General features: G+C 37.7%; 1 protein-coding gene across 2 annotated transcripts in view; it reads left to right on the top strand.

The window, feature by feature from the left end:
- lamc3 (laminin, gamma 3) overlaps window positions 1-12,145 on the top strand; it is a 126,691-nt gene extending 114,546 nt beyond the window's left edge. For both annotated transcript variants that reach the window (XM_044144590.1, XM_044144591.1), the window contains 8 exons: window positions 106-240; window positions 3,730-3,949; window positions 5,064-5,210; window positions 6,132-6,234; window positions 6,601-6,803; window positions 7,077-7,217; window positions 8,053-8,152; window positions 9,695-12,145. In XM_044144590.1, coding sequence (XP_044000525.1) covers window positions 106-240; window positions 3,730-3,949; window positions 5,064-5,210; window positions 6,132-6,234; window positions 6,601-6,803; window positions 7,077-7,217; window positions 8,053-8,152; window positions 9,695-9,957 — 1,312 coding nt within the window. In that variant the 3' untranslated portion in view covers window positions 9,958-12,145. The remainder of the gene's footprint in view (window positions 1-105; window positions 241-3,729; window positions 3,950-5,063; window positions 5,211-6,131; window positions 6,235-6,600; window positions 6,804-7,076; window positions 7,218-8,052; window positions 8,153-9,694) is intronic.
- The last annotated feature ends 487 nt before the right edge of the window (window positions 12,146-12,632 follow it).

The following is a 12,632-nucleotide window of genomic DNA, read 5'->3' on the forward strand; positions in this document are numbered from 1 at the left end:
CCTCAGGCAGTCGTAATGATCCACTATTCTATGCTGCATGCTTTTTTTCACTTTGTCCACCTTTCTTTCTTCCTTTTCTTTTTTTTTTTTTTTTCCCCTTTGCAGTCACAGAGAAACGGCGGACCACGTTGAGGCCATAGCCAACAGGGCGGTGCGTGAGTCAAAGCAGGCTTTCAGCTTCCTGATGGATCTACTGCAGGACAACTCCACAGAGGAGTACACCAGGAATCTGAAAGAGCAGTGAGCAAAAACAATCAAATTAATTCACACACACACACACACACAAGCATAACAAGGAAACACAAGCAGAGAGAATGCTTAAGTGGTCACATAGCATAGTTGTTACTTATTAACCCAACAAGCCGCTCAGCTCTTTGGATTTTTCGGCTTTTGCTCTGTATTTCCAACAGAGTGTACCTACCCATGCATTATCACCCAAAGCCCTCTCTTTCACTGCATTTTTTTATTTTATTTTTTTTTAAAGCACGCTGGAGTTTAGGAGTAAGACATTTAGTCACAGGGGGGACAGCTTCTCTTCGCTGTAAGCCTATTGCTTTCTTGGATTTGCAGCACGCTCACTGCATCTCCTAGCATGTGATTGCTCTGAGGATTATCCCGAACACCAGACAGAATGATGCAAAAAGCCCTCCGGTGGCCATGATGAGAGCAAAGAAGCGAGGAGCTCAAAATTGATTACCCCCCTCCTAACGGGAGTCAGCTTGATTCCGGAGAGTTCTGTTCATCACTGGAGCAGTGCTGCACATCACCACGTGTGTGCGAGTGAGAGAGGCACTTTATAGGATGCAAAGTGAGCAGTTTTAGCACAGATGGGCACCATTAAATTGCTTTTCCCACACATATTTCCCCATGTGTTGATACTTTAGCAGAGGCGTTTTATTGTTCGGAAACTATCGAACCCGAAAAGAACTAAAGTGTTCAACCTGTTTCTAAAAATAGACCTTCAGGTCTCTGCCTCACCGAGCCTGAATTGTGAATCATGATTGTATTAAAATTTTAAACCAATGAAAAACTGTGTTCTTATTCATTTGCTGTGAAGGAATCTAGCACTTTGCATAGTGGAACGTTTTCATAATGATTTACTGTGGAGAAAGATTTATATAATTAATATTTCTTTTAAAAGTTTTAATTTTGCTCCGCTAATTGTAAACAATACTCATAGTAGTATATTTACTGCTCACTGAGGTTAGGATATTGAGTAAGAGGATTGTCAGATAATAATAATAATAGATAAACATTAGGAATGTAAGACATACCTTCTTCTTTCACTACTTTTTGCTTCAAGGCATTTGGATCTCTTTCTGTGCTTTTCAAAATCACTGAACAGGAATCACTAAGTTAACTGGAGATGAGCAAAAAACACAACTTTTCCATTTTTTATTTATTTTTTTTCACTTTCCATTAAAACATGAATGCAATGGTTTAAATGTGCTTTGCTTATTTTTGGAGAAACCAGTTAGGAGTAGAATTACTTTATTTGTTTCATATTGTTGTTGTTGGTTGTGTTGCCTGAAAATGAATGATCTCAGTTACATGATCTCACTCTAAAGACTTGATGTACTTTTCTCAGAGGGAGCTACATTTTTTAACTTCCCATCACAACGTCTTCATTGTTGGTGCCCCTCCTGATTTGTTTGTTACAGTCCTGATGGTTGTAGATATGGGCATGTTTAGATGAGTTGCATTTTTCTTATCATTCCCTGACTTCTCAAGACATTGATAACTTTTGAATGACATGTTCTTTCCCCAATTTTGAAGTGTACCTAGAAGAAATGAGCTTGTATGCAACATAAAACCACAGTAGGCAGTAATCACGAATGCCGGATTGCTAATAAAAAGGAAATGTTAAATTTACATTGTTTATAGAAATCACTAAATGTGCTATTAATTCTGCTATTGCTGCTTTTATATCTAAATGTAGTCAAATGTTAGATCAGAATATTTGGAAATGTCAACGTGTTAAAACGGGATTAGTCCTAAATTACGAAACAATACAACATTTTGTTTTCATCAACTAGGTTCTACACATGTTAAACACAAACTTTTACTGAAGTTTTCTCTGGTGCAGCCCGTAAGAGTAGGAACAAAAGCTATTAGAAAGCTGGAGGTATTGTATTTTGGGGGGTTTTCCCTTAAGAAACACCTGCTGTTTTATGAAAAGTATCTTGGAAGTAAATAGAAGAATAAAAGTTGTGGAGTTAGGTGAAGATATGATAAAAGTCTAGATTTTTGGGCAGGTCGGGAAGCAACATTGAATTTGCGAAACACAGGAACAGGAACATTTTTCTTCTGTGTTTTAAAGTTCCACAATAAAGAGTCACAGTCCATTTCTCACACATGCTGGCTCAAATTATTTTAGTGCAATCAAAGTTGCATGTATAGAAGTAATGTTTTTATAGTATAAAATCAGGAGATAAGATGTTGTTAGGACAACATCTGGTGTAAGCCTCATTAAATGGTAAACATAAATATCAAAAGCTTGATTTTAATCCGATCATATTTTGACATTTTTGCAGAAAATCACTCTGTACGTGTCCAACAAAGAAAAACAATTTCCTATGGTTGAAATTTGTGTTTGTATTTTGGAGTAAAAAACCTCTCGGTTTAATCGAAGAGATTAAACCGAGACTGCTGCAGTTTCCATTTCCTCTTGCTAAAGCTTTGCGATTTAAATTGAAGACATGTGCCACTAGGGTTAGCATGCATGTAATTACTGGATGTAATGTAGTCCATTTAAAGGCTTTCTAAATGATGTTTGACCTTACTATCTTTGTTTACAGGCTTAACACACTGTATTTGGGTTTTTTCCTCACTAAATTCAAAGCATTCAAATAATAAGATCATGATGTTTAGATATAATTCCAAAGTCTGAGTTCCCTTTAAAAGCTTAGGATGCAAATCAGTCCACCAGTAGCTTTGCCTTATCAGGTCTGAGTAGCTGGCAAAGGACAATGCAAACTTTGTAGCTTATGATTTTATCAAAGAATTACTTTACAGCGCAGCTCTGTTGTATTTTATTTAACTTTTGCTGGATTATCCACTGCAAGTTCATTTTCTTTGCATAAAGCTTTAAATGTTGTCCTGCAGCTTTTTGTTAAAAGTGAATGTCGTTAACTTTTCCATAGTTGTTATAATTTAATGACACTGAACTGCATTGTTTTTGCTCAGATAATTGTATAAAACTATACAGCCATGAAAAAAGCCCCAGCCTATTCAGGATGTTACGAGATTCCTGCATTCTGCCAAACATTTTAATTCAATTCTGGGGCAACGAGTGCTTAGCCGACCTGCTCTATTTGCGTACCTGCTCTTTTGAGGCAACACAGATCAGGTATAATTACAGCTTTGAAGATGATTAAAAAAAAAAAAATGACAATTTCAACATCCCATTCACTGCATCCTGCGCCTTTCATTATTCATCATTCTTTCTGTCCGCAGCGTCAATCTCACCTTTCTCCTCTTTACACATGAATCACGAGCAGAGTTTCCTCATCATCAATATCAATAAAGGCACAGGGTGTCCGTGTCAAAATATTGCAACAAAAGCTCCTGAATTCTCGCAGTGAATTCGAGGCACCGACAATCTTGCAGCACCTCTCTTAGTATTTTCCCACATCAAATGAATGCAGCACATCCTGATTCTAGCTGATTTTAACTTTACTACCTTATTTGTGACTAATCTGCTGTCCTTCCCTCCTGCTTTCATGCCAGAATAACCCGAATGCAGCAGCAGAAGGAAAACCTGACTGCGCTGCTAAATGCTACTGTAGCTGAACATCTGGCCCTGGTGGAAGAAGATGCCTCTTTCAAGCTTGCCCTGGGTAACATCACATCATCCTTACATCAGCTGACTCTGATGGATGCCGGAGCAGCATCAGACACAAACCAAACAGAGTTCAACCAAACACATCCGGACAACTCCACTGCACAGGTCAGTCAAGGCACTCTAGAATTTGTAGTGTTTGTTTGTTGACTGATGTGTGTGTGTGATTATATAACCACATGGGTGTAATATATAAAAGACACACAAGTCAGGCTAACTGCACTGACAGGCTATTGAAATGGAAGAGCTTCCGTCTTTTTTTTTTTTTTTTTTTTTTTCAAAGTTCTCAAAGGGAATAGTTGGACGATTTGAATCAGCTGTGTCGGAGCAGAAATCCATCTAAAACACTTAGCACACTGGCCAGCATGCAGGACACTGGTCATTGAGGACTAGAGCTGGACACCTGGGTGCCATTACCCCAAAATGGCGGGGGCAGTATCGTGCTTTGGTGAAAATATATAAAACTCAGAAGCATGGTAGTTATTGATGCAGTCACTTTGTAGTTGGACTTTGTATGTAAATGTCTGAAAGACAAGCAAAATATTAATGGGAAAATTCATAAAGAACATTGTGTGAAAGGTGGCATCTTTTTATAAAACGAGTGGGTGAATTATTGTTATTGGCTCATACAGAGAATTGTATTTATGTGTACATTTCTTGGTTAGTAAAGAACCTGAGCTCAGAGGCTGATGATGGCAAAAGAAAAAATAGCAGTTGTAATAATAAACAATAAAAATCAAATTAAACTCGATACAAAAAGAAAATATAGCAAATATGTTTTCTGATGATTTCGCTGGAAATTTTATTAGCATGTTGATTTATACAATGGTCAGTTTTATAAAGGCTGAAACTCATTACAGTTCAGCTGCAGTGGGAGAGATGGGTGTAAACTGACTCTTGACTGGTTGGAGGAGGCAGGCAACCACCAGGCAGTAATTTAAGTTTTCCACTTGATTTAACATTTAGCATGCAAAGAACACCAAGTTGGCAAAGAAGAGGAGGTTTTTGGCAGAGGCTGCTGCTCAAAGGGTGCACATTATTACAGAGGGAGGTGGCAAACCTCTTCAGCATCTCCAAGCAAACAAAATACTGCAAACTGAGTTCTGGATTTCAAATGTGACAACATTTGTATGGGCTAATGTGACCTCTTGAGAAAAGTGGGGTTGTTTATTTTATCTCAAAATAAGCTTACACTTATCTACATTGTTTTCTTTCTGTGTAGTTGAGTGAGGATATTTTAAAACAGACAGAAGAGCTGGACCAAGAAATTCAGACCAAAGAAAATCTCATCAGTAACATCAGCAAGGAGATGGAGTCAGTAAAACAGACAGTCTTGAAAAACCTGGAAGAAGTAGACGCAATAAAAATGGTAAGTATGTGTTGTTGATTTTCTTTCTTTTGAATGTGAAAGTTATTGACTAACCTCATAAAATAAGTTGGATTCTGATATTTTGCTTGTAAGGGAGAAAAATTAGACTTTTCTATCTGGCTTGCATGTGACTCTAAGCCCACAGCAGCGTCTGTTTCTCTTGCTAAAGGCAGATATTTTTAATTTATGTAGGGAAGTGATCTCTGAAGTATAGCAAATATATTTGCTGTATATATAATTTAAGAGACTTTAAACTAGTCTTAAATAAACTCACATTGTTTCATCTGGGACTGTTAAGCTTCTGAATTATTCACCCAGAAAGTAAGCCAGTGCACACTCTGGAGTAAGTTTGAGAAGACCTGTGTGGGCTTCACTTTCTTCCACAGCTACTTGGTCCTTGTCCTCTAGGTTAGGTTGTCTTTCACTTTCTCTGTGGGATGTCTATTTTTTGCTACTTAAACTCGATATCCACCTCTCTTTGCTGGTCTTTGACTCTGCACCAATCAGAAAGCAGCTCCACTTTGTCCTTGTACTTCCTGTCACTCCTCCTTTTAGTCTGACCACATGTCACCTGCAAACTGCAGAGGTGTAAGAGTGCTATAATATGCGCATGAGAATTAATGCTACAGGCTAACATTAGCATGTTTTCTCTTTGTTTTTTATTGCTAATTCAGTTTATGACACATCTCACTTCAATTCCTGTTAATTATGTGAGGAGAAAAAGGTTTTGCTACTTCATAAACTTTGCTTTGAACAATTTTTACCATTAGTGTGTTACAGCAAAGACGAAAACCTCAGCTGTCTTGCAAACTAGAGTTTAATTTGAGTAGGTTTCATCAAGATGACTGGTGGGGAGATTTTGTATCATGTTTAGGTTTTGTTTCACATTGTAATAAAAAAGGTTTTTCTCACTTTGTGCAGCTGCAAGGGAATGTTCAGGAGGCAAAAGCTTCTGCTTTGACATCAGTGGTGTTCGGCAAAGAAGTGGAGTCAGACGTCATCACCATCCATAGAGAAGTAGAAAGTAAGACTGTTTCTTCATGAAATGTTCAAGAATTATTCATCTTAAGTTAAAAAGTCAAATATCAAGCTAACAAGATGTAAAGCCTGTCCACGGCCGAGTGTATTTGCATATTACTTGGAAAGTATAATGAGGTGGAAAGCTTTTTTCTGATTTTTACAAAGTCAGTTTTTTGGCTGAAATATTAAGCATGAATGAGGTGAACATTAGAGGATAGTTCTCTGATCAGACAACCTGGATAAGATCTTGAAGAAAAACAGAGCGCGCAGAAACGATCAGTCCTCAACCGGGAGACGATGACCTCCTTGAATCTACACCGAGTTGAGTTGAGAACAACTTGTCTTCCCGTCTCAATTCTCACATCTCCAGACATGGTGAAAGAGTGGCCGCGCCGGCAGGCTCAGACCAAGACGGCGTTAAAGAAGCAAAGACCCCAGGAAGAAAAGGTTCTTTCGGAGGTCAGGAAGAAGGTCAAGCAAATTGAGAAGATGCTAGATCCTGCGAGGGAAAATGCCAGCCTCACAAGGAACATCACAAAGGAGGCAGAGCAAATGGCACACGATGTGGCTAAGGTATGTGCTTGTTTTGTTTGTTTTTACAGCTGACTATTTTAGACTGAAAAAATTTTGCTGATTTAAATACTTGAACATATTTAACTTCTAAATTTGGACCTGTTTGTTGTGATTTGTTTGAAGTGGAGGGTTGCCGTGTTTAGTTGGGTGGTATTGACATTTATTTTGTTTTCAAAGTTTCCCTCACCCTGCCTGGGACTACAGATTTCATAATTTGAAATTATGAAATCAAATTACAATATGAAAACTCCATGTTATTTATCATGTTTGCAGGGATCCAAAGCCATTCTGACCCAAGCCAAGCATACCAGGACAGCAGCTTCTCAGCTTAACTCACAAATAGACTCTGCTTTAAATAAGTTATCAGAACAAGAATTGCTAACAGAGAAAGCAAAATCCATGATCCCAACAGAGGTAAGTTTAAGTAAACATACTGAAAAATACAGTAAATGTCTTTCCATATCTGTCCATTTCTGTGTCAAGTGGCCAAAGAGAGGCCAACAAATAAAGTATCTTCATTTCTTCATTCATTTGTTATAATGGCCCAATCAAAGTCTGGGCCAGTTGCGAACCTGTAACAAGAATTGAAGATTGCTGTTCACAGACACAATATTTCAAATCTTACAGATGCTGCATTGTTTTGGAAAGAAGAATTTGTAAATCTTTTTGTTCTTTAGATTTGCAAAGCTGATAGACGTATTCAAAAATACATAAAAATGTCACTGTACCAAAAATGTCATTCTGCAACGTTGAATACACAACATATCGCCTATTTCATATTTTTATTCATAAAGAATTTTTAAAACCATGAATGCATTTTTTTCAGTTTTTGGTATTTTAACAACAAAGCTCTTCTTACAAGGTAAAAACAAACCAACAAAGCCAAATGCATAAAATTTGGTTTATAGGAAAGCAGTGTCACATATTGCCTCACCTTGTTATCTTGATATATTGTTACATCACTTTTAAGGAACTAAACAAGACAAACAATGACTAAAACTCAAGTTGAACTTTGGAAAGCATTGAGGAAGAGACGTCATATGAGATGTAATTAAACTGGGTTTTAAAGCTGCTTGCAAATGTCATTTGCTGTCTTTTTTGCCCATTAACTCTAAATGGGTGAGCATTTTGGCAGGAAAATGTCTTCCTCCAAGTTATAGTTTAGTACCTACCTAGATCTATGCATATTGATCTCCTCCTTTGTTTAAGGATAAAATAAGTGTAATAATTTTTGTGTTCTTCTGTCTAGCCTGAAGTGTCACTTTCCAGCATAAAGAACGACATGGAAGCAGCTAAACTCCAGTTAGAGGAATATTCTGTTACTCTAAGTGAACTAATCAGCAAAATAGGTAAGTCTGTCACATCAACAGTGTCACTAGAGCAAACTTATATATGATTATCTTTTTCTAAAACACTGTATTAGTTTTACACTAGATGAAAAAGGAGATTTTCCGAAAGGTTCTACATATTCACCCAAGTGCCTTAGGCACTAATACAATGATTTTTAAGTTTAAGAGAAAATGTTAAAGACGTTTCCCATGTTCGATGTTGTGTACCAAGTATCTTTGTTATTTTCACTCACAAATACTGGCCTTAAATGAGGCTTTCAGTCCTTTAAATGTCTAGGATTTTTATGACAAAAAAAACAAAAGTGCATCAACACCAAAAGTTGTTGATGCAATCTTAGATGTAATCTTAGTTTCTGGCCGAGCATGGGAAGCCTCACCACTGTTCCATATTTTATCCATTTGTGGAAAACAGGCTCTTGCCGAGGTTTGCTGGGGTCCCAAAGCCTAAAAGCCAACGCATACTGAAAAGAGCTGAGAAGTTGGTTCTTTTACTCAAGACTGCGAGAAAAACAGCTGCGTTCTTGCTGGCAAGGACATTGCATACTTAAAAATAACAAGATGTCTTGATATGTCTATCCCACCGCAGCACAGCTGCTTTATATTTAAGGATTCAGCAGTGAATATTGTCAAGAACAACCTGCAGGAACCGCCAAGAAGAGAAAGGCATCATTGAGTTCTTTCAGTCCTTGGAAAGAGGAAACGTTGCTCTGTTCTTGCAGAAAAGGCATTTCTCTTTAGAAATATCTCTGTTTCCAGACTGAGCGGTGCCACTGACTTTGCTTCTTGTCATTGATGGGGGTTGAGCTGATGCTGTTTGGGGTCCTTTAGCCTACTTCATGTTGTCTGTCAGGTTCTATTTAGGTGAATTTCTTGATTCTGCAGTTCTGGCTGTAATCAAGCCTTTCACTAGAAAAGTGAAATTAAGCCAAAGATGAATTAACCTGAGTGAACTTATGATTTGAGAAGGTGAGTGGGGTGCTTTTATGCACACTTCCAGTTTGGTTTTGATAGATTTGTTCCTTTATCAACTGATTTAAAATAAAAAAAAAAGCATCAACAACAACATAATATTCTACCTTATTTTGTTTCCTTTAATGTTCTTATATTTCTACTTTATATGCTGTGAGTGCATCGTATTCCTTATTTGTGTATTTTATATTGGTCAAAAAAGCTGGTTCTGATTCTGCTAAGTTTTTTTTTTCATATTTAATCTTGATCTTAAATATTTGTTTTATAATCTGAAACAAATATTTATATTAAAAAGGCTAACACAGAAGAAATCTGTAAATTGCCTATTCTTTTTCCACAGCAATCCATGTGCCAAGTTGGAGAATTAGCTAGAAAGCCCAGGATTTGGCACTTTATCGTCAGCATGTTAACATGCCTGGGAGGATAATGACCAAAATCACTGTAATTAGGTCATCATGCAGACTCGCACACTGTTTGAATCTTTAATGCAGGGAGTCCATCAGTAAACAAAGAAAACAGAAAAATCCTCCTCTGATTTCCACGTTTACTCATTTCCTGTGTGTTTTTCATCAGACGGGAGCGTGCCTCTGGAGCGCTTTCATCGAATCCTAAACGAAACAGAGCGCCGTCTGAGCATGCTGCGTGGGAGTGTGGAGAGCCCGGCGCTGGGCTCCAAGATCCAGAAGCTGCACTCTGCTGCTAAAGAGCAGCAGAGCCGCCTGTCCCTCATTGAGCAGGACATCCAGGAGATAAGGGAGGAGAGAGAGAGTCTCAGGGACATTGCCTCCAACCTGCCTCAGTCCTGCCCCCAGGCCTTGGGAGAAGGTAACGCCTAGAAATGGGAGATGATTAGGATTGCAGCATCAAAAAAGAAACCAAACATCAGAAAAAGTCTGGGACAATGTTTTAATAAAAGGAGCTGGAGTCTTTTTTTTTTTTTTTTTTAGCTTCAAAACTCGCTGATATCTTCTCAGCTTCTTTTTTTTTTTTTTGCCCTAAGCTACAAGTCATTTTCCCATCATTGAGTGAAGACATACACAGTTTAGCCAAATGCCTCTCCTCTGTCTCCAGTGATTCAAACGTGAGCCCCCGCCTTCATCTTGATGTTTTTCTTTCTCACTCTCTCCCTTCAATTTTCCAATCTCTTCTTTTTTGTTTCCACCAACATTATCAGAATTTCAATTTCCCTGCGAACAACATTAACCAGCCGGCCCCGAGAACACCCACAAGTTTTGGAATACTGCTGACTTTCCTTTGCGGGGGTAAAAAGGTGTGTCTGAGGGCCCCTTCAGACTGACACCTTCATTTACACTTCAGCTCTCCTTTCATCACCGCGCCTTAATTAACAATTAGTCATCTTGGCCTCGGCGGTATTCGGGTCAGGCTTCATCAACATGCAGCCTGGCTTTTTGGGATTCTCATGGTGCCTACCTGCCCGTTTTTGTTTTTCTCTTTTACTGAGTCACTACCAAGTTGTCAAGTTGCGTTGTGTCCTGGGGGTCACGGATGGTGAGTATGGACGGCTCCCCATGACCAAGCTGTTCGAGCATCTCTTCAAAACTTCACTTAAGTGACATGGCTAATGAACCAGCATAGGCCAGTCTCACGATACTTATAGAAAAATGTAAAAAAAAAATTATAATAATTGCACACCATGATCTAATGATAATCCCTGATGATATGTCCTGCTGACAAGATGAGACAATGGCCAAAATCGAGTTCACAAGTAATTGATGCGCGTAAACTCTGAGCATAATTAAATCCATATTTGACTTCTTCATATGTGAAAGATTTAGATGTATTGGTCTAAATGCGGAGGGAAATCATTTAAAGAGCTCTATTTTGTGTTTTAACTAATGAAAACTAATGTAAGAATCATATTTTTTCTTGAAACGTTACCTTAAGTAACTACCACAGAGTAAATGTAGGTCATTGGTACCTGTCTTCATTAAAAACGGAGAAATCTGCCTTTTGTTTTGCACCCATTGGGAACTACGAACGGTATGACAACATTAGCACTGTTAGCAGCTAACGTCTTGCCAGTGGTGGTATTCTCACCATGCTTCCAAATTGCTCTTATTTTGTCTGTCACAATTTAACTGTTTCTTGTTGGTACCAAACCAAAGTGTTTATGCCATATTTAGAAGTGTTGTTTAAACTACCAATAAAACTGGGTAGTCTGTAAACAACTTCCTTGCTTATTTCAAAATAATAATGTTGAACATGGATCTGTCAAGATGTCAAATTGACAACACACCCCAGATACAGGCATATGCTTACAATTCTTCATCTGGATAATATATTCATGTAATTTTGTCAAAAACTCTCCTAATGGAACAATGTAAAAATTACATTTCATAAAATAAATTATCTAAAAGACTTGGTCATTTGTATTTTGATGTTGATACACGGATGCAAATAAAATTAGAGAATAGAAGTCTTCAAAAGCTTGTTGGGAAGAATATTATCCCCTTCAAACGTTATCGTTTATATCATTAGCAGCTCAGACTCATAATCCTAGCTTGCAAAATTTAAGTTTGAAACTATATTTCCTTCAGTTTCCCCCCCATGACTGATCCTGTTTATCACAAGTGAAAATTTCTGTTCAGTCCCAAACTTTTTTGCCATCTCCTGAAGAAGCGATGTGAGCTGCAGAATGTCTGTTTTTGACCATTTAAAGCTTGATACTGGTAACAAGCCCGTGCCTGTTCATAAATTGATGGTCTCCAAGACTCACATTGTACTTTATTTATGAAGGGTTGATGTGATATGATCTCAATAGGATATGTATGAAGTTTTGAAATAATCAGAAGTATATTTTCAGTATTTTAGGCCTGCCAATAGGAAAATAAAAATCCACTATAAAACATACTTGAAATGCTACTTCAGCTCAATGTATCTATTGTTAATGGACCAAAGAGTACACTGTGTGATATCATGAGACGGGATGATTTTAGCTGAAGGAATGTGTAAAATAGCACATCCCACATATCAAAAAACTTAATAAATTTTGTCTGAAAAAAATTTTATGCAGAGTTTTTCATTTGTTGGTATATTAGCTTAATTACATCTTCATATGAAAAACAAACCTTAGAATCTAAGCTATAAAATGTTGTGCTTGTTGGACTGTAAAAGCTCCCCAGTTCTGCTGCAGACGGACAATGAGACAATGCTAACTCCCAGTTACTGCTCCCGGATCCTTTTAATAAATGTGCTCTGCAGTGGACGGGAACAACTCGGTCATGGTTGGGGGTTCACATCGCTGGAATCAGAGCTGTCTGAAGGTCAAAGCTCTAATGATACATCCAGCAGCCTTCAAATTATTTTGCCAGTACCTGTTAAATTGTGTAAAAACCCTTCAGATTAGTGACTCTTTTATTACTGTAGCATCATTTTAAAATAAAATTTTTTAAAAAATGTGGCTGTTTCCAAACAGTAAGATGTCATTTCCCACCATTTTCTTGCCCTTTATTTATTTTTTTTTTATGTTGGCAATATAAACTGTAATCCT

The sequence above is a fragment of the Gambusia affinis genome, linkage group LG17, assembly GCF_019740435.1.
Source record: "Gambusia affinis linkage group LG17, SWU_Gaff_1.0, whole genome shotgun sequence".
NCBI lineage: Eukaryota > Metazoa > Chordata > Actinopteri > Cyprinodontiformes > Poeciliidae > Gambusia > Gambusia affinis.